The sequence below is a fragment of the Mandrillus leucophaeus genome, unplaced genomic scaffold, assembly GCF_000951045.1.
Source record: "Mandrillus leucophaeus isolate KB7577 unplaced genomic scaffold, Mleu.le_1.0 Scaffold3, whole genome shotgun sequence".
In the NCBI taxonomy this organism is placed as follows: domain Eukaryota; kingdom Metazoa; phylum Chordata; class Mammalia; order Primates; family Cercopithecidae; genus Mandrillus; species Mandrillus leucophaeus.
This window is the reverse complement of record NW_012103142.1, coordinates 2,184,634-2,198,385: the sequence shown is the minus strand read 5'-3', so window position 1 is coordinate 2,198,385 and position 13,752 is coordinate 2,184,634. Positions and strand designations below refer to the sequence as shown.

The 13,752-nt window shown below is 50.9% G+C and overlaps 1 protein-coding gene across 3 annotated transcripts in view; it reads right to left on the bottom strand.

The window, feature by feature from the left end:
• The window catches only part of SCUBE3 (signal peptide, CUB domain, EGF-like 3), a 39,768-nt gene extending 26,424 nt beyond the window's left edge, over window positions 1–13,344 (bottom strand). For all 3 annotated transcript variants that reach the window (XM_011986546.1, XM_011986547.1, XM_011986548.1), the window contains exon 1: window positions 12,590–13,344. In XM_011986546.1, coding sequence (XP_011841936.1) covers window positions 12,590–12,674 — 85 coding nt within the window. In that variant the 5' untranslated portion in view covers window positions 12,675–13,344. The remainder of the gene's footprint in view (window positions 1–12,589) is intronic.
• Between the last annotated feature and the right edge of the window lie 408 nt (window positions 13,345–13,752).

Sequence of the window (13,752 nt, the reverse complement as noted above, 5' to 3'; positions counted from 1 at the left end):
GAAGCTTTACAGGAAAAATGTTCCATCCTGGATGATTTTCCTCGGCCCCTGTGCTGCCAACAGTAGAGACATCCAGAGCTGGCAGAGGTTGGCACCAGCTACCTGAAGCCTAATAAGTGCAGCCCTTTGGGCCCTAATCCCCAGTGTTCCTCTGTCTCCTGGCCCTTGCTCTAACAATAGGTGCTATACACGGAGCTATACTTGAAGGAAGAGGCCACTCACAATCTAGCAAAAAGAGGATGGTTACGAAAGGACATAGATGAGGCTGGGCGCGGTGGCTCACGCCTGTAATCCCAGCACTTTGGGAGGCCGAGGTGGGCGGATTAGCAGGTCAGGAGTTTGAGACCAGCCTGACCAACATGATGAAACCCCTAAAATACAAATCTACTAAAAATACAAAAATTAGCCAGGTGTGGTGATGCGCGCCTGTAATGCCAGCTATTCAGGAGGCTGAGGCAGGAGAATCGCTTGAACCAGGGAGGTGGAGGTTGCAGTTAGCCGAGATCACACTACTGCACTCCAGCCTCGGCGACAGGGTGAGACTCTGTCTCAAAAAAAAAAAAAAGAAAGGACGTAGAAAAGAGTCTTTGGGCAAAAGATTCCAACTTCTGAGGCAATATTATGGTGCCCTTAAATCTGAACTGAAATAGAGAAACATGTTATTCAGTTGAAAACGCCTTATTGAGTGTGTTTGTGAAAGGCGCTATAATAGCTGTGGAGGCTCAAAGGTGACTCAGCCCAGCCCAAAGGAGAAACAAAAAACATGGAGCAGGATGTGGCACATGCCCTGAAGGCATGAGACATAAGGTGAGGGGGTCCTCGACCCTGCACATCAGAGTCAACTCTCCTAGGAGATGTCCAAGCCGCAACCCCAGAGATTCTGGTCAAATAGTCTGGACTGGTGCCGGGCCATCAGTATTTTTCTAAAGCTCTTCCAGTTATTCTAATGTGTAGTCAAGGTTGAGAACCTGTGTTACAGGGCAGATCAGAGGAGAAAGAGACTACTTCCAGTTGTAAACTGGGAAACCCAAAATAGTGTCTTAAAGTAGCAGCCTGCAAGTGAGCGAGCACTGAATGGGAGGCATTACTCTCCTGTGATCCCACAACTGAGCACAGAAAGGAGATGAGATTTGACACCAAGACAATTTGATATCCAAGTGTGATCTATGGGCCACAGAATAGCCTGGGTTTTATTAAAATGCAGATTTTCAGGACTCATTATAGCCTTTTTGAATCCAAATCCTTAAGTGACTGATTATTTTTACTGAGTGAATGGATGCATGAACCAGTATTCTCTCCAATTTGTAGATACCCAGAGTCCTAGCTTGAGACAATTACCTGTCCTCTGGTTTTATACTCTGAAGCTTCCTGGGGCTAAGAAGAGAACTGAAATCCCCAAACACCCTGCCTCAAATCTCACAGGTTTCCATTCAGCTCTGCATTCTACCCTTCAACCCCTCTGCAGCCAACCATCATACCAGTTGATTCTAAGTGCTGGGAGCCTCTGTCTACACTTACTCTCCACCTCGCTCGGGCTCCGTAGTCATGGTGTCTACCTGCTGGCCCATCCTGGGAAGTCATCCCAAAGTGAAAGAATGGAGAAGAGAGGGCATGGAAGACTAGTTCATAGGTAAGGGCAAGAGGGTCCTCATAGATGCTAAGGTGCTCTGTGGAGAATCAGTTTGTGCAACTGATGAACAGAAAACAATACAAAGAAGTGTGCTATCACAGAACGATCATAAGTACTGGAACCAGTCAGTCCCAGATTCAAATCTAGCTCTACCCCTCTCTAGGGATGGTTTTCTTATTCTCCATCTCCTCCCCCTTAAAATGGGGATGATAATACCTCTTTATGAGAGGCTGTGAGTAGATGATGGGATAATTTGTGTAAACTGGCAAATAAATTATCTGGTAAACAGTAGGGTCCCAACACAGGAAGCTTGAGATGGTATTAAGTCACTGGTCAGGCAATAGATGCTCTACAGTATGACAGCCACTAGCCACATGTGGTTATTTAATTTAAAATTCACTTCCTCAGTTGCACTAGCCACAGGCCAAATGCGCAATAGCCACATGTGGCTAGTGGCTACCATGGTGGAAAGCATAGATATGGAACATTTCCAACACCACAGAACTAGCACTGCTATTAGCACACCACAGGATAGCACTGCTGTGGGGTTCTGAACAAGAGATACTCCCTGGGTCCAGCAGCATGGATACTGGTCTGGAACTGCTCCCCTGGCCATATCAGAGGTATGTGACTGTCTCTGAATCAGCTGATGCTTCACTAGAGACTGTGTCAGACTATATGGGCTCCCAGTTCTTCCCTTTGCCTCCCATTCAGTGCTCATCAGTACTAGAGTGGATCTTGATGCTGATCACCACAAACCAGGCCTCCTAGCAGATTTTTTTTTTTGAGACAAAGTCTCAGTCTGTCACCCATGCTGGAGTACAGTAGTGGTGTGATCTTGGCTCACTGCAACCTCTGCCTCCTGGGTTCAAGCTATTCTGCCTCAGCCTCCTGAGTATCTGGGATTACAGGCACGTGCCACCACACTTGGCTAATTTTTGTATTTTTAATAGAGACATGGTTTTGCCACATTGGCCAGGCTGCTCTCAAACTCCTGACCTCAAGTGATCTGCCCGCCTCAGCCTCCCAAAGTGCTGAGATTACAGGCACTGGGATTACATCACACCTGGCCAGATTCTTTAGACCCCTCCTACAGCCAGACCTCTGCCACCATCTAACCCCTCTCCCTCACCTCCCTGCTCACAATGCTTATCCCTCTCCAGCAAAGAGGCTCTGCTCTGGAAGGCATTATCTCTTCCTGTTCCCTCTACAACGTCTAACCATCCTATTCCTTTCTATGTATTTGCATATTTTCATTATTCACATTGCAGATGCATTCCTCACTTTTCTGTTCCAGCCACACTATGCTCAGCTTCCCATTCTGGCTCAAATTTTTCTTCCCAAAAGCTATTTCTTGTAAGCCCCGTTCCTGGTGAGTTCCTGGTCCAAGGGGACTGTTTTCCTCAGTTCATTTACAGCTGTCACTGAATTGCTCTGCTAATACTTTGAGGCATATTCATCTTTCCTTACTTGGCTGGGTACCTGCTGAGGAAGATGTCCCTTCAACGTTTGGTTGGAGTCTTTCCAAGCAGAACAGACCTAAGACAAAGCTGTGAAAGAGGGCCCCAAATTATACCCAGTATCTCCTCCTTCTATCAGTCATTCTTCCAGAGCTCCCTCCTACCATACATGCCCACCCAGAATTTGTCCTTGCAAGGACCCTTCAACACTCACAGCACAGTCTCATCTTAGTCTGTTCTCTCAGGATGCAGGTGTTACTAGCTGGAAAACCAGTTGATGCTACCGGGTGTGGACTGGTTTAAACCAGTGGTTCTCAACCCTGGGGCTGCACACTGGAATTCCCTGGGGGCTTTTGAAAAAATGTGAATGTACAGGTGCCCCCTAGACCAGCTGTATCAGGATCTCCAGGGTGAGGCTGGGGCCACTATCTGTCTTCCTTTCCCAACTCAGGTAATGCAAATAAACTATTTGCCCAAGCTGGGAAGAGATTAGAGGCAGCCACATGACAGAGTAGTTAAGAGGTTCTGGAGCAACATGGTCAGTTCAATTGCTTTCTCTACCTGTGTTTGTGTGGTCCTGGGCCAGCCTCTGAACTTACCTGTTCCCTCCTCTGTATGTGGGAATAATATTCATCATAGTACCTCCCATGGGGAGTCCAGGAACATCAGGTGAGTTACCCATCAAGTACTTAGCACCACAGTGTGGGCATACAGCAAGTGCTCAACAAAGGTTTGCTATTTTTTTTTTTTCTTTCTGAAACAGAGACAGGGTCTTGCTCTGTTTGTCCAGGCTGGAATGCAATGGCATGAACATAGCTCACTGCAACCTTGAAATCCTGGGCTCAAGTGATCCTACCACCTCAGCCTACTGAGTAACTGGAACTATATATGCGTGGCATCATGCTCTGCCAATTTTTTAAAATTATTTTTAGAGGCAGAGTCTTGCTATGTTGCCCAAGCTGGTCTCGAACTCCTGGATTTGAGCAACCCTCGTGTCAGCTTCCCAAAGTGCTGGTATTACAGGCGTGAGTCACCATGCCTAGCCAAGGTTTGCTACTATTATTCCTTCTCTCCAACCTTCTCTTTGTATTCTTTCTGAACTCCCATTCCCTATCAAAGCCCCATTTCAGGCCTGGTTTGGGGAAATGCAGCACCAGTGAGCATGTGTTAGTGGGGAGGATTTGGGGAGACACATCCCCACTGCTTACTCTCCCTTTGGGCTGGGACGGCCCAAAGAATGGGCATGAAGTGGGTGAGAGGCCAGTTGGGAACCCAAAAGCTGTCCTCTGCAATTCTTTTTGAAGGCTAGGGAGATCCCACCCCTACTTCAGGCCATGCATTGGAACCAAAGTTGAGGTGGGGAAGAGTGGTGGCTGCAGAGATACAGACAAGCTAAGACCTCCCTGCCTCACCCTGTCCTGGCACAAAGGCACAAGTCTGTAACTACAGCAGCTTTTCCCAGCACCATCTGCCATTTCTTCTGAATTTGCTTTCGCGCCTAGCAGAGCACTCCATAAACTCTCCTAAATGTAGGTAGGAAGGGTGGGGTGGGGTATGGGATATGAGGGTCAGAGGGTCAGACCAGAAAGGGTGGATTATTATAATACAAGTAGTCCTAAGATTCTGAAGATGGGCAGGTGTGCCCTAAAATTCTAAGTAGTCCTAAGATTCTGAAGATGGACAGGTGTACCCTAAAAGGGAAGCAGTGGGATTCCCGAGTAAATACTTCATCTACTTCACAAGTTTGCCTAGGCCCAGCTCAGGAACAGTAACAAATGGAAATGAGCAGGGATGCGGGCTGTGGACAAGCAGACCCCCTAGGTAGAGTCCACCCCACCTTCCCATTACCACAGGAATTATTACCTTACCACCCACAGGGGAGGGGGTAATTGTGGGCAAATTTGATGGGCCCAGTGAGACAGTCAGAAACAGCCTGCCTAGAGCCCTAATGTACCCACCCACATGGCTGTGACATCCCCAGCCCAGCCACGCTAGCCCAGGATATATGGTGTGTGTACGGCACTCTGCTGTTTTCCTCTCCTTGAATATCCTTGAGGACCAAGTTCAGGTGCCTCTGCTGGGACACTCCCTGTGACACTACCAGCCTTCTCTGATCTACTCTTTCTCCTTACTCCTAAGACTTACTGTCAGGTTCTCTGGTCACCTGATCAATCCCAGGCTTGCGATACCTCATATGCTGCCTTGTACCATTATTTAACTTTTAATTCATGTGTATAATTTTCCTACTGAAGCAGTAAGCTCCTTGAGGCCATGGCTCCTAAAGCTTTGAAACCCACGCAGCAACTGGAATAGGGCTCAGCATTCATTCATTCACTCACTCAATAAATAGTTATTGAGCACCTCCAACATGTGAAGCACTATGCTAGGTGCTGGGGATTTGGCAGTGAACAAGAGATGAATTCTACATTGAAGGCACTTAGTAAATATTTGTTAAACAGGCGAGTGGATGGAGACATGGATGTGTTAGTAGTGAGTACATGAGGTCTCTATCTGTGGCATCCCTTCTGCTCTATGTTACCTCAGAGAAAAATCTCACTTCTTTACTCTCTGTGATCCCACAACTGTTCTGGGTGGAGGAAGTCCCAGGAAGTTTAGTCTCAAGTGAAGAGTAGGGAGAGAGGAAACTAAACTCACAGAAGGGTAGTACCCACTTAAAGGTATCCATATGCTGAGTGCTGGGGCCAGAAGAGACTGGGACCAATGAGTCATAGGGTCTCAGGGTCTTCAGACATCATGTGGGACTGCTACAGGGATCTTTTCAGAGCATCCCCTTCAACACATGTTCCTCAGCCTCCATGCTAACAAACACCCAATGATGGGGCACCTGAGATAGGCATTCCACTGCTTGCCCCTGGTGAGTTCCCTCATTCTCACCTCTAAGTTGCTACATCTAAGTAACATCCAAAATAAAACCAGCCCAGCCTTGGGCCATGATATCCTAACCCACAGCATGTGCACATGTACCCACACCTGTGCATATCTGCTCTACCTCCAGGTCAAAATAGCAACCAGGGAGATTGGCAGAGCCTGGAGTAGCAGGCTGTCTTCCCAGTTTGGGACTGGCCGAGGCACTGTGACCTCAGCTAGAGCCTGAGCCCCTCCTCAGTCTAGAAAAAGCTTATGCAAGGATGAGGGTGGCCTAGAGAAAGTCCAGAAAACCACACAAATAACCACCTGTTGATTCCAAGGAGGAGACAGAGCACTTTCTCCTTTTAAAAACAGTATCCTCTCCTCTCACTCAGGCTTAGCCTGCTCAACTGAACAGCCAGGAAAAGCTGCTGGTGTTTGGTGATTTGAAGGGAAGGGGGTCTGAACCTCAAAAGCTTGTCACTTACTGGGGACCCTGATGAGTTTCTCTCTGATGTCCTGCCTTACCCTTAATCTAGCTCCTTGATCATTTGAATGTAACCTTAATTGGACAAGAATTTTCTCCCTTTCAGTACGGACGAAATCAACAACCCTGAATCAGAAGCTTTTAGAGGATGGGTAGTGAAGTGAGGGAAGAACAGAACATTGTAGAGTGAGGGGCAGGGAGGCAGGCAGTGGGCATAGGTAAGTTCTGGTTTTGTAATTAGTAATATTATCTCTTTAAATTAATTGGAAAAAAAAACATTTCAGATTTGTATAATTTCACTAAGTGTACAGTTTTTTCATGCAGGTTGGTTCACTTGGTCTTCAGACTGTCCTCTCTCATTGAATAGATGAGGAAACTGAAGCCCAGTGAGGATACCTCAGGAAAGAGCAGATAGCTAGTGTACAGCAGGATCCAGGTCTTCAAACTCCCAGTCCAGTGCTCTCTCACTACCCACTGTCTTCTCTAAGCACTTGAGGGAGGAATCCACGCCTTAGTCATTAGTGTACCTCCCCCAGCTCCAACTCAGCACTTAGTTCAGCATAAAGCATGCATCCAGTACATAACCACGGAGCAGAAGGAGCTGAAATGTGGATGATCCAGGGAGGAAATCAGCAGTGGGAATGCAGATGCTCTGAGGCTTTGGGCATGGGAGCAGCAGAAGAGAGCAGGGCTGAGTAGTGGGCAGGGAGGGTGCAGACACAGTTGCAATAAGGAAAGGGTGGGCGGTACAGCAGTGGGCAGGTGTTGCCTGCCCTTGGATTCACTATGCTGGGGCCAAGCAGCTGGTTAGAAACAAAAACAAACACCAGGGATACAGGTTCCTGCTGTTAACAGCTTCAAACCGCCAGAGGAAAACTCCAAATAAATATAATTAGAAACTTGTAAAAACGTCCTCTCTGTAAACCTGCTCCCCAGGGTCTACCCTTCAAGCACTCCCCTTCCCCAGCCCTCCCCTCAGTGCCCACATATCCCGATACTCCCCCCTTTCGGAGGGATTCCTTAGATGTGTTTCCTTATCCTGGATCTTCCCTCCAGCCCTGCAGCCCCTGCCCAGGTCTTTTCTCAGCTTGTTACCAGCAGTGACCAGACCTGAAGAGCCCCTGGTGTAGGGCTCAGAAATCCAAACCCCACAGCTCTCTAGGGCTATGGTTATAGCCACAGGGAAAACCAGAGGTAAGAGCAAGGACCACTGTGCCCTATATAGGGGTCATCATCCCATTTGTGCAGCCAAAGCACAGCATCTAACAGCAACTACAAAGCAGTGCTTGATCTGCAGGGGGACATGTCTAGGCTAGGGCAGAATACAGACAGCTAGTCTCAGAGCTAGAAACATATGGAATCCTGGGGCCCAGCTCCAAGAATATTCAGTTCCCATAACACAGATATTTCAGCTCCACTTCCCAACTTTGTTTCATACACACATGCAGAAACACACACGTGTTCTTCAGTTTCCAGGGATAAATACCCACTTTATGGACACAGTAAGAACTATCAGCTACTTGGGGTTTCAGGAAACGGGTGGGGGAAGAAAGGAAGAGTATCCAAGTGACCTAGCCTCATGAGGCAGGCAGAAGTGGACCAGCATCCAGGGAGGAGAGGGCCTGAGATTTGGGTGAGTAACCTGTGGAGGCCCGGCGCCTTCTGCCTTCAGCAGGAAGGATTTCAGTGAGATGTGCAGAATCTCAGGGCTGCAAGGAACCCTACTGATATTTTACAAGTGAGGAGAGGGATTTCAGTGATTTCCTCCGAGGCTCAAATCCTTAGGCTCTGCATTTGTCTAAACCCGCTGGCACCATATATCTCTATATCCGTGGTGCCACTTGAGGCTGGCATTGGGTGGGCATGGGAACAGGAGAGTAGCCAGTCCAGTGTCAGGTGGCTGGTGGGGGAGGGGAGTCTCTGTCCCCTCTTAGCCCAGGTGACTAGCTCCTGTACCCCCCAAACGTCTCTGGGTTGACCGTTGTTTCTCTTCTATACCCAAGGCCCAGCAGTCCTTCTGTTTCCAGACTCTAGTCTTCTGAGCTGAAGAAGCTGTCCCCAGGTCTGGGCCTCTTACGGGCACTGCCAGCCTCAGAGCAGCTCTGCAGTTTCCAGCCCTGACAGGGACTCTTTCTTATAAGTGGTCATGTGCTAGGGATATGGGACGTCAAAGGAGGCCCACGCCCTGACATTTGGGGACCAGAGCTGGGGGCAAGGACTGAGTGGGATCAGGCAGCAAGCTCTTCCAGCTCCATCTTCTCAAAAGGTCTGAAGCCCTTTGTTCCCTTCCCCTGTCCTCAGTTCAAGGCACTGGACCAAGCCATTCCACTTCTTTACTTCTCCAACTAAAACAAAACTCACATTGCCCCCACTTCCTTTTTTCTCTCACCAGAGTACTTCACACACACACACCCGCCCTGAGTCATGCATACACATTCACATGTGTGTGAATGCACACTTCACATTCCCAAACTCACACCCAGGACCAGCTCCTTTTACAATAGGTCCCAGCTGCTCACATCTCAAACCGGTTCTCATGCTCTCAGATTCCTGAAGGTTTCAGAAAACAATCTCATTTGAGGGCTGCTGATGACTGTCTTCTTTCTCTGCCTGCAGTAATTCTGGCCTTAGTGTCTTCCAGTCCCCTTTCTCTTATTCCACCCTGCAGAGACTCAAGGAGATGAGAAGGAAGGGGTTGAAAACAGGGAAGAGTCTCTGTACTCTCCCACCCTGAGGCTTTCCCCACCTCTGAGACATGTCATGAGAGAAGAGAGGTCAAAGGGATTCCTGAAGAATTTCTAAGCAGTCCACCCTCTTCTCCATCTTCTGGAAAAATGGGGGGTGGGCTTAGAGGGAACTGACTAAAGATTGGGTTCTGAGTGGGGACTCTCCCTCTCTCCACTGTGGCCTGGATGGGGCACAGGCAATAGCCGGCTGCCCACGGGGCCACCCTTACCCGCTGACACGGTTATGGTTTTCATTTCATATTTTGGAGGGAGGGGCTAGGAGGAACAGTCCCCTCACTGTAAGAGCTGGCCACAGGAGCCCAGGGAAGCGGGGAGGAGAGGAAACAGCCACATTAAAGAGGAAGAGAAGGGTGGGGGAAAGAAAGAGACACATACACCCAGACAGAGACCCGGAGAGACACACCGAGACAGAGAGACACTGTTTGCCACCACACGAACGCTCTCAGTCCCAGGGATGGGGTTACTTGGAAATTCTAAATGCATGACTTTATCAAAACTCTATCCCTAACAAGGAGAGAAAACTACCAGGTAAACTAAACGGCCAGGCTGGCTCTCCTGGAGCCAGCCCTGGGGACAAGTTTCCCTGGAGGCCGAGAGACCTTTTCATTCAGCTGTAACCTGAGCCCTATGCCAGGATTAGGTCTTTTTAACCACTGCTTCCACCCCCCCCCCCCCCACCAAACACCCACCCCCCGACCAAAAGCAAAGCAAATTAATGCTTTTAAGTTAACAATTATCTTGGTTATCCAGTCTGTCTACTTTAAAATATACAGACAAGCACTTGAAAAACACTCAAAACCATGTCCCCTCATGCTCCCTCCTTCCCAGTCACACAGGCTTACCCACCCACTCTTCCATACAGTTCTCACAGACACTAAAACAGCAGTTTACCCGTAGCAACTACGTTACAAGAAACACAGACATCCAGCTATGTTGCCTGTTGGTAATTGTGGTGAACCTCTCATGTGTGCACACTCGCACACTCACCTTTACACTTAGGGCTCCCTTCCTTGTCTCCCCCTTTTCCCCCTTCCACATGCCTTTGGTTTTCCCACTGTGGGAATCACTGATGAAAAGGGACAGAAACCCAGATACCCCCAGAGGTATAGTAACTCTGTACAAGATACTTGCCAAGGGTATTTGATTTTAAAAACCTGCTAGTGCTTCATATGAAGCATGTGGCTGGCATTAAAGGCACACTTTCTGGCACTGCTGATAACCAGGAGATAGTTTGAAGGCATGTCCTCCCTGATGCTCACAGACTCTGTCTATGGGTAAGGCTGTAAGGCTGCCCCGCCTGGTCAGTACTAGTTCTTCCTGCAGCATCTGCCTGCAAATTTGTGTCCAGAGACATCCCTGTAACCCAGTAAACCTGCTATTAGGCAACCTCTGGCAGATGGGGTTTGTAGATTTCCTGAAGAGAAGGGTCAATGAAAGGCTTCCATTCTAGGCCAAGCTTAGGGATCAGAAGAAAAGAAGGAAGATACCAAGCTAACTGCAGTCCAGTCACAGGAAGGGTGGCCTGTGAATGAGATAAGCTGGAAACAAAACTACTCTTCTATAAGTTCCTTGAGGGCAGGGGCCTCCACTCTGGCAGCATGTTCCTCAGTACCCAGCAGGGAGTCCAATGAAAGGAAGCCCTGGAGTACCATGGAGGGATTCTGACTGCCGTTCCTGAATCACCGGTGAGCTGATCTCCCGTACTTGAATGCCTTGGCTTGATGGCACCTGTCCCTTGGAGGGGTCTCCATCTGCCCCTGGGCCCCCCTTGAATACACTGCTTCTCCTTTGGTCCGCAGCCTCACTAGGCCACTGCAGACACTGGCTCCAACTTGAAAGAGGCCCTTATCTTGTCTCGAGGTTACTTCATGAAATCTGTTCCTTCCTTCAGACTAAACTCCCTAGCTAATTCCATGTTATGAGTAAGTCAGCACACACTACAAAAGCCAGCTTTGTTTATGAAAACACAAATCCACAGTGAGGAAAGGGGCTGCTCCCAGGTTGGGGGTGGCAGTGGTGGTGGGCTGTCTGGAACCAGGACTGGAAAAGAGGCAGTGTGGGGTTGGAAGGTGTGGGGGTAGGGTCCAGTATTTGACAGCTGAGGGTCTCTAGTGTTTCAGTTCTGTGAAAGGACAGGTTGGAGGGGGAAGAGGTTAGCTGAAGAGGCAGTGTTTGGGGAGAGGAAGGCGGCATTGATACAGCACCTTCCTTTTCACAGAGCAGGAGTCCATCCAATACAACAGAGCAGCTTAAGAGCCAAACGCTCAGGCTCTGGGACACAGTGACCTGTGTCGGACACTCAGGCTTCCCCAACTCCCAAGTTCAACTTTCCTTCTGGCCCAGCCACCTCCTCACCCCAGCTGGCTTCAGGAGTCCCTGGGACAACAGGCAGAATCGTACTCTCCTGGGCAAAACCTTGCCAGGGGGAATTTTCTTTTTGTCCATATAAATCTCTTGTCGGTGAGGACACGATGGGGGAGGGGTACAGCAAGAGGTCAAGGGGGAGGAGAAACTGTCCCGAGAGAACTGTGGTACATCAGCCTAGTCTGTGCCTGCACAGCCTTGGGACCTGCCAGGCGATGAGCTGGGGGTCAGGGACGGGGGCAGGAGGCCTCCCTGTCTCTCTTTAATTCCTAGAGGGATCTGTCAGAGCTCCCCAGCCTGGAATTCTACTTTGTTATTTTAATGCAATTCTGACCTGGATTTAAATGGAATTGGAAACCCGAGGCCTTAATAAATAAATATTATGATAAGAAATGAAAGCCATGCAAGACGAAAGAGATTTCCCCCCAAAGAGGCAGAAACGCAACATTCCTGTCGGGAGCCAGTCACAGAAATTTTCTTCTCTTCAGCCCCCTACCATCCGGTGAGAGATGAGTTGTTTCCATAAAAGATCCTATTTTTCTTCAACATTTTTCCACTGATAAGGCATCAACTTAGAAATGTCTAACTTTGCATGCGGGTTGGGGGTAAGGGAAAGAAATATACGGCACGGCTGAAAAGTTTTCATTATTCCCTTAGTCTCTCCAGGCCACAGCGTAAGTTTCTGGCAATGTTTGAGAGAAGAGAAAATTCTCTCTCAGATTTTGGAGGACAAGAAGTCTTTCCAAGATGCTGGGGGTGGATGAAGTCGGGCGGAATTCTGAGGCGCGTGGTCTCTTCTGCCCACCGCCCTCAGAGCTTCTCACTTCTCTCTGCCGCCCCCAGCTCGTCCGGCTTTTCGCTCGGGGCGCAGCGCCCAGCGGTCGGGCCCCTGGCCGGGGAGTCCGGGTGCACAGAGCCGGGTCCTGACAGCAGCACGCTCCCCAGCACCTGCCCTGCCCCTCGGGAATCACGCCTAGGCCCTGAGGCCCAGCAGCCGGGACAGCCCCCAGGCCGCGCGCCCCTCCTTCCTTACCTTGCGCGGCTTTGCTGTACTGGGCGGCGCGGGCGTGGACCAGCAGGACAAGCAGGCAGAGCCCGGGTACGCGCCCCGAGCCCATGGCAGGAACTACTGGCGGCCCAGCCGCCGGGGCCGGTCTCGCGGCCAGGGGAGGGCGGAAGCCGGCCGGATCCCAGCGCGCAGGAGGGGGAGGGGAGGGGGCGCCCCGCCGGGGCCAGGCCGGGGGCTGCAGTCGCGGGGCGCGGACCGCGGCGCCCTCGGCGCGAGGCTCCCGATGCTACCGGCTCCTCCTGACCGGACGTCGGGGAGAGCGAGGCGCAGAGTGCGAAGAGGCGAGGGGCGCCCGGGGCGACTGACGGAGGGGAACCCCCGCCCTCTCCAAGCCGGCCTCTGCCAGCGGCGGCGGCGGGGCTGCTCCGTCTAATCCCACCCAATTCCCAGCTTCGCCGGGAGAGAGCTGCAGCCGGAGAGCGCGCAGAGCCCGAGCGAAGGACCTGAGAAAGGGGAGGGGAAACGCAGCGCCAGAAACACGCCCTTTCTGCCTCTTTCTTCCTCTCTCGCTCTTTCTCCGTCTCTCAGGCTCTTTTTCTTCGCCTTTCTCCTCCTCCTCCTCTTTCTCCTCCTCTCCTCGCTCCTTTTCGTTTTCTTCCTCCTCCCCCTCCTCCTCCTCCTCCACCACCTCCTTTTTTCGTGCCCTTTTTTCTTTCAAATGGGGCCTCGGCGCGGCGGCCGCTCCCCCTGCGCGCCCGGGCGCGGTGGCCCCCTCCCCAGGCTGCCGGGCCGCTGCCTGCAGGAATTTACAATCCGGCGCTGGGGGAGCGGGCCCGGTCTCCATGGAGACGGCTTCCCCGGGAGCAGAGAGGTCAGGCGCAAACCGTGCACAATCAATGGATCAATGCAAGCTCCGCTCGGCTCCAGACCAAACAGCACCGGGCTCCGACTCGTCCTCGCTCCCCTAGGAAAGAGTCGAGGAGCGACGGTGCGTCCCCGCGCTCACACGCGAGGACGGCCGTGCGGCGCAGGTTTGCACGCACACCTCCACCCGAGACAAAGAGGGAGCGAGGTGTTCGGGAGGCCGGGGCAGACGTGGACACACGGGCACTCGGGCGTGTCCACCGACACAGCCTGACAGAGGACATAGGACCTCGGAACACACCGCCTCCGACACCAGGCGGAGT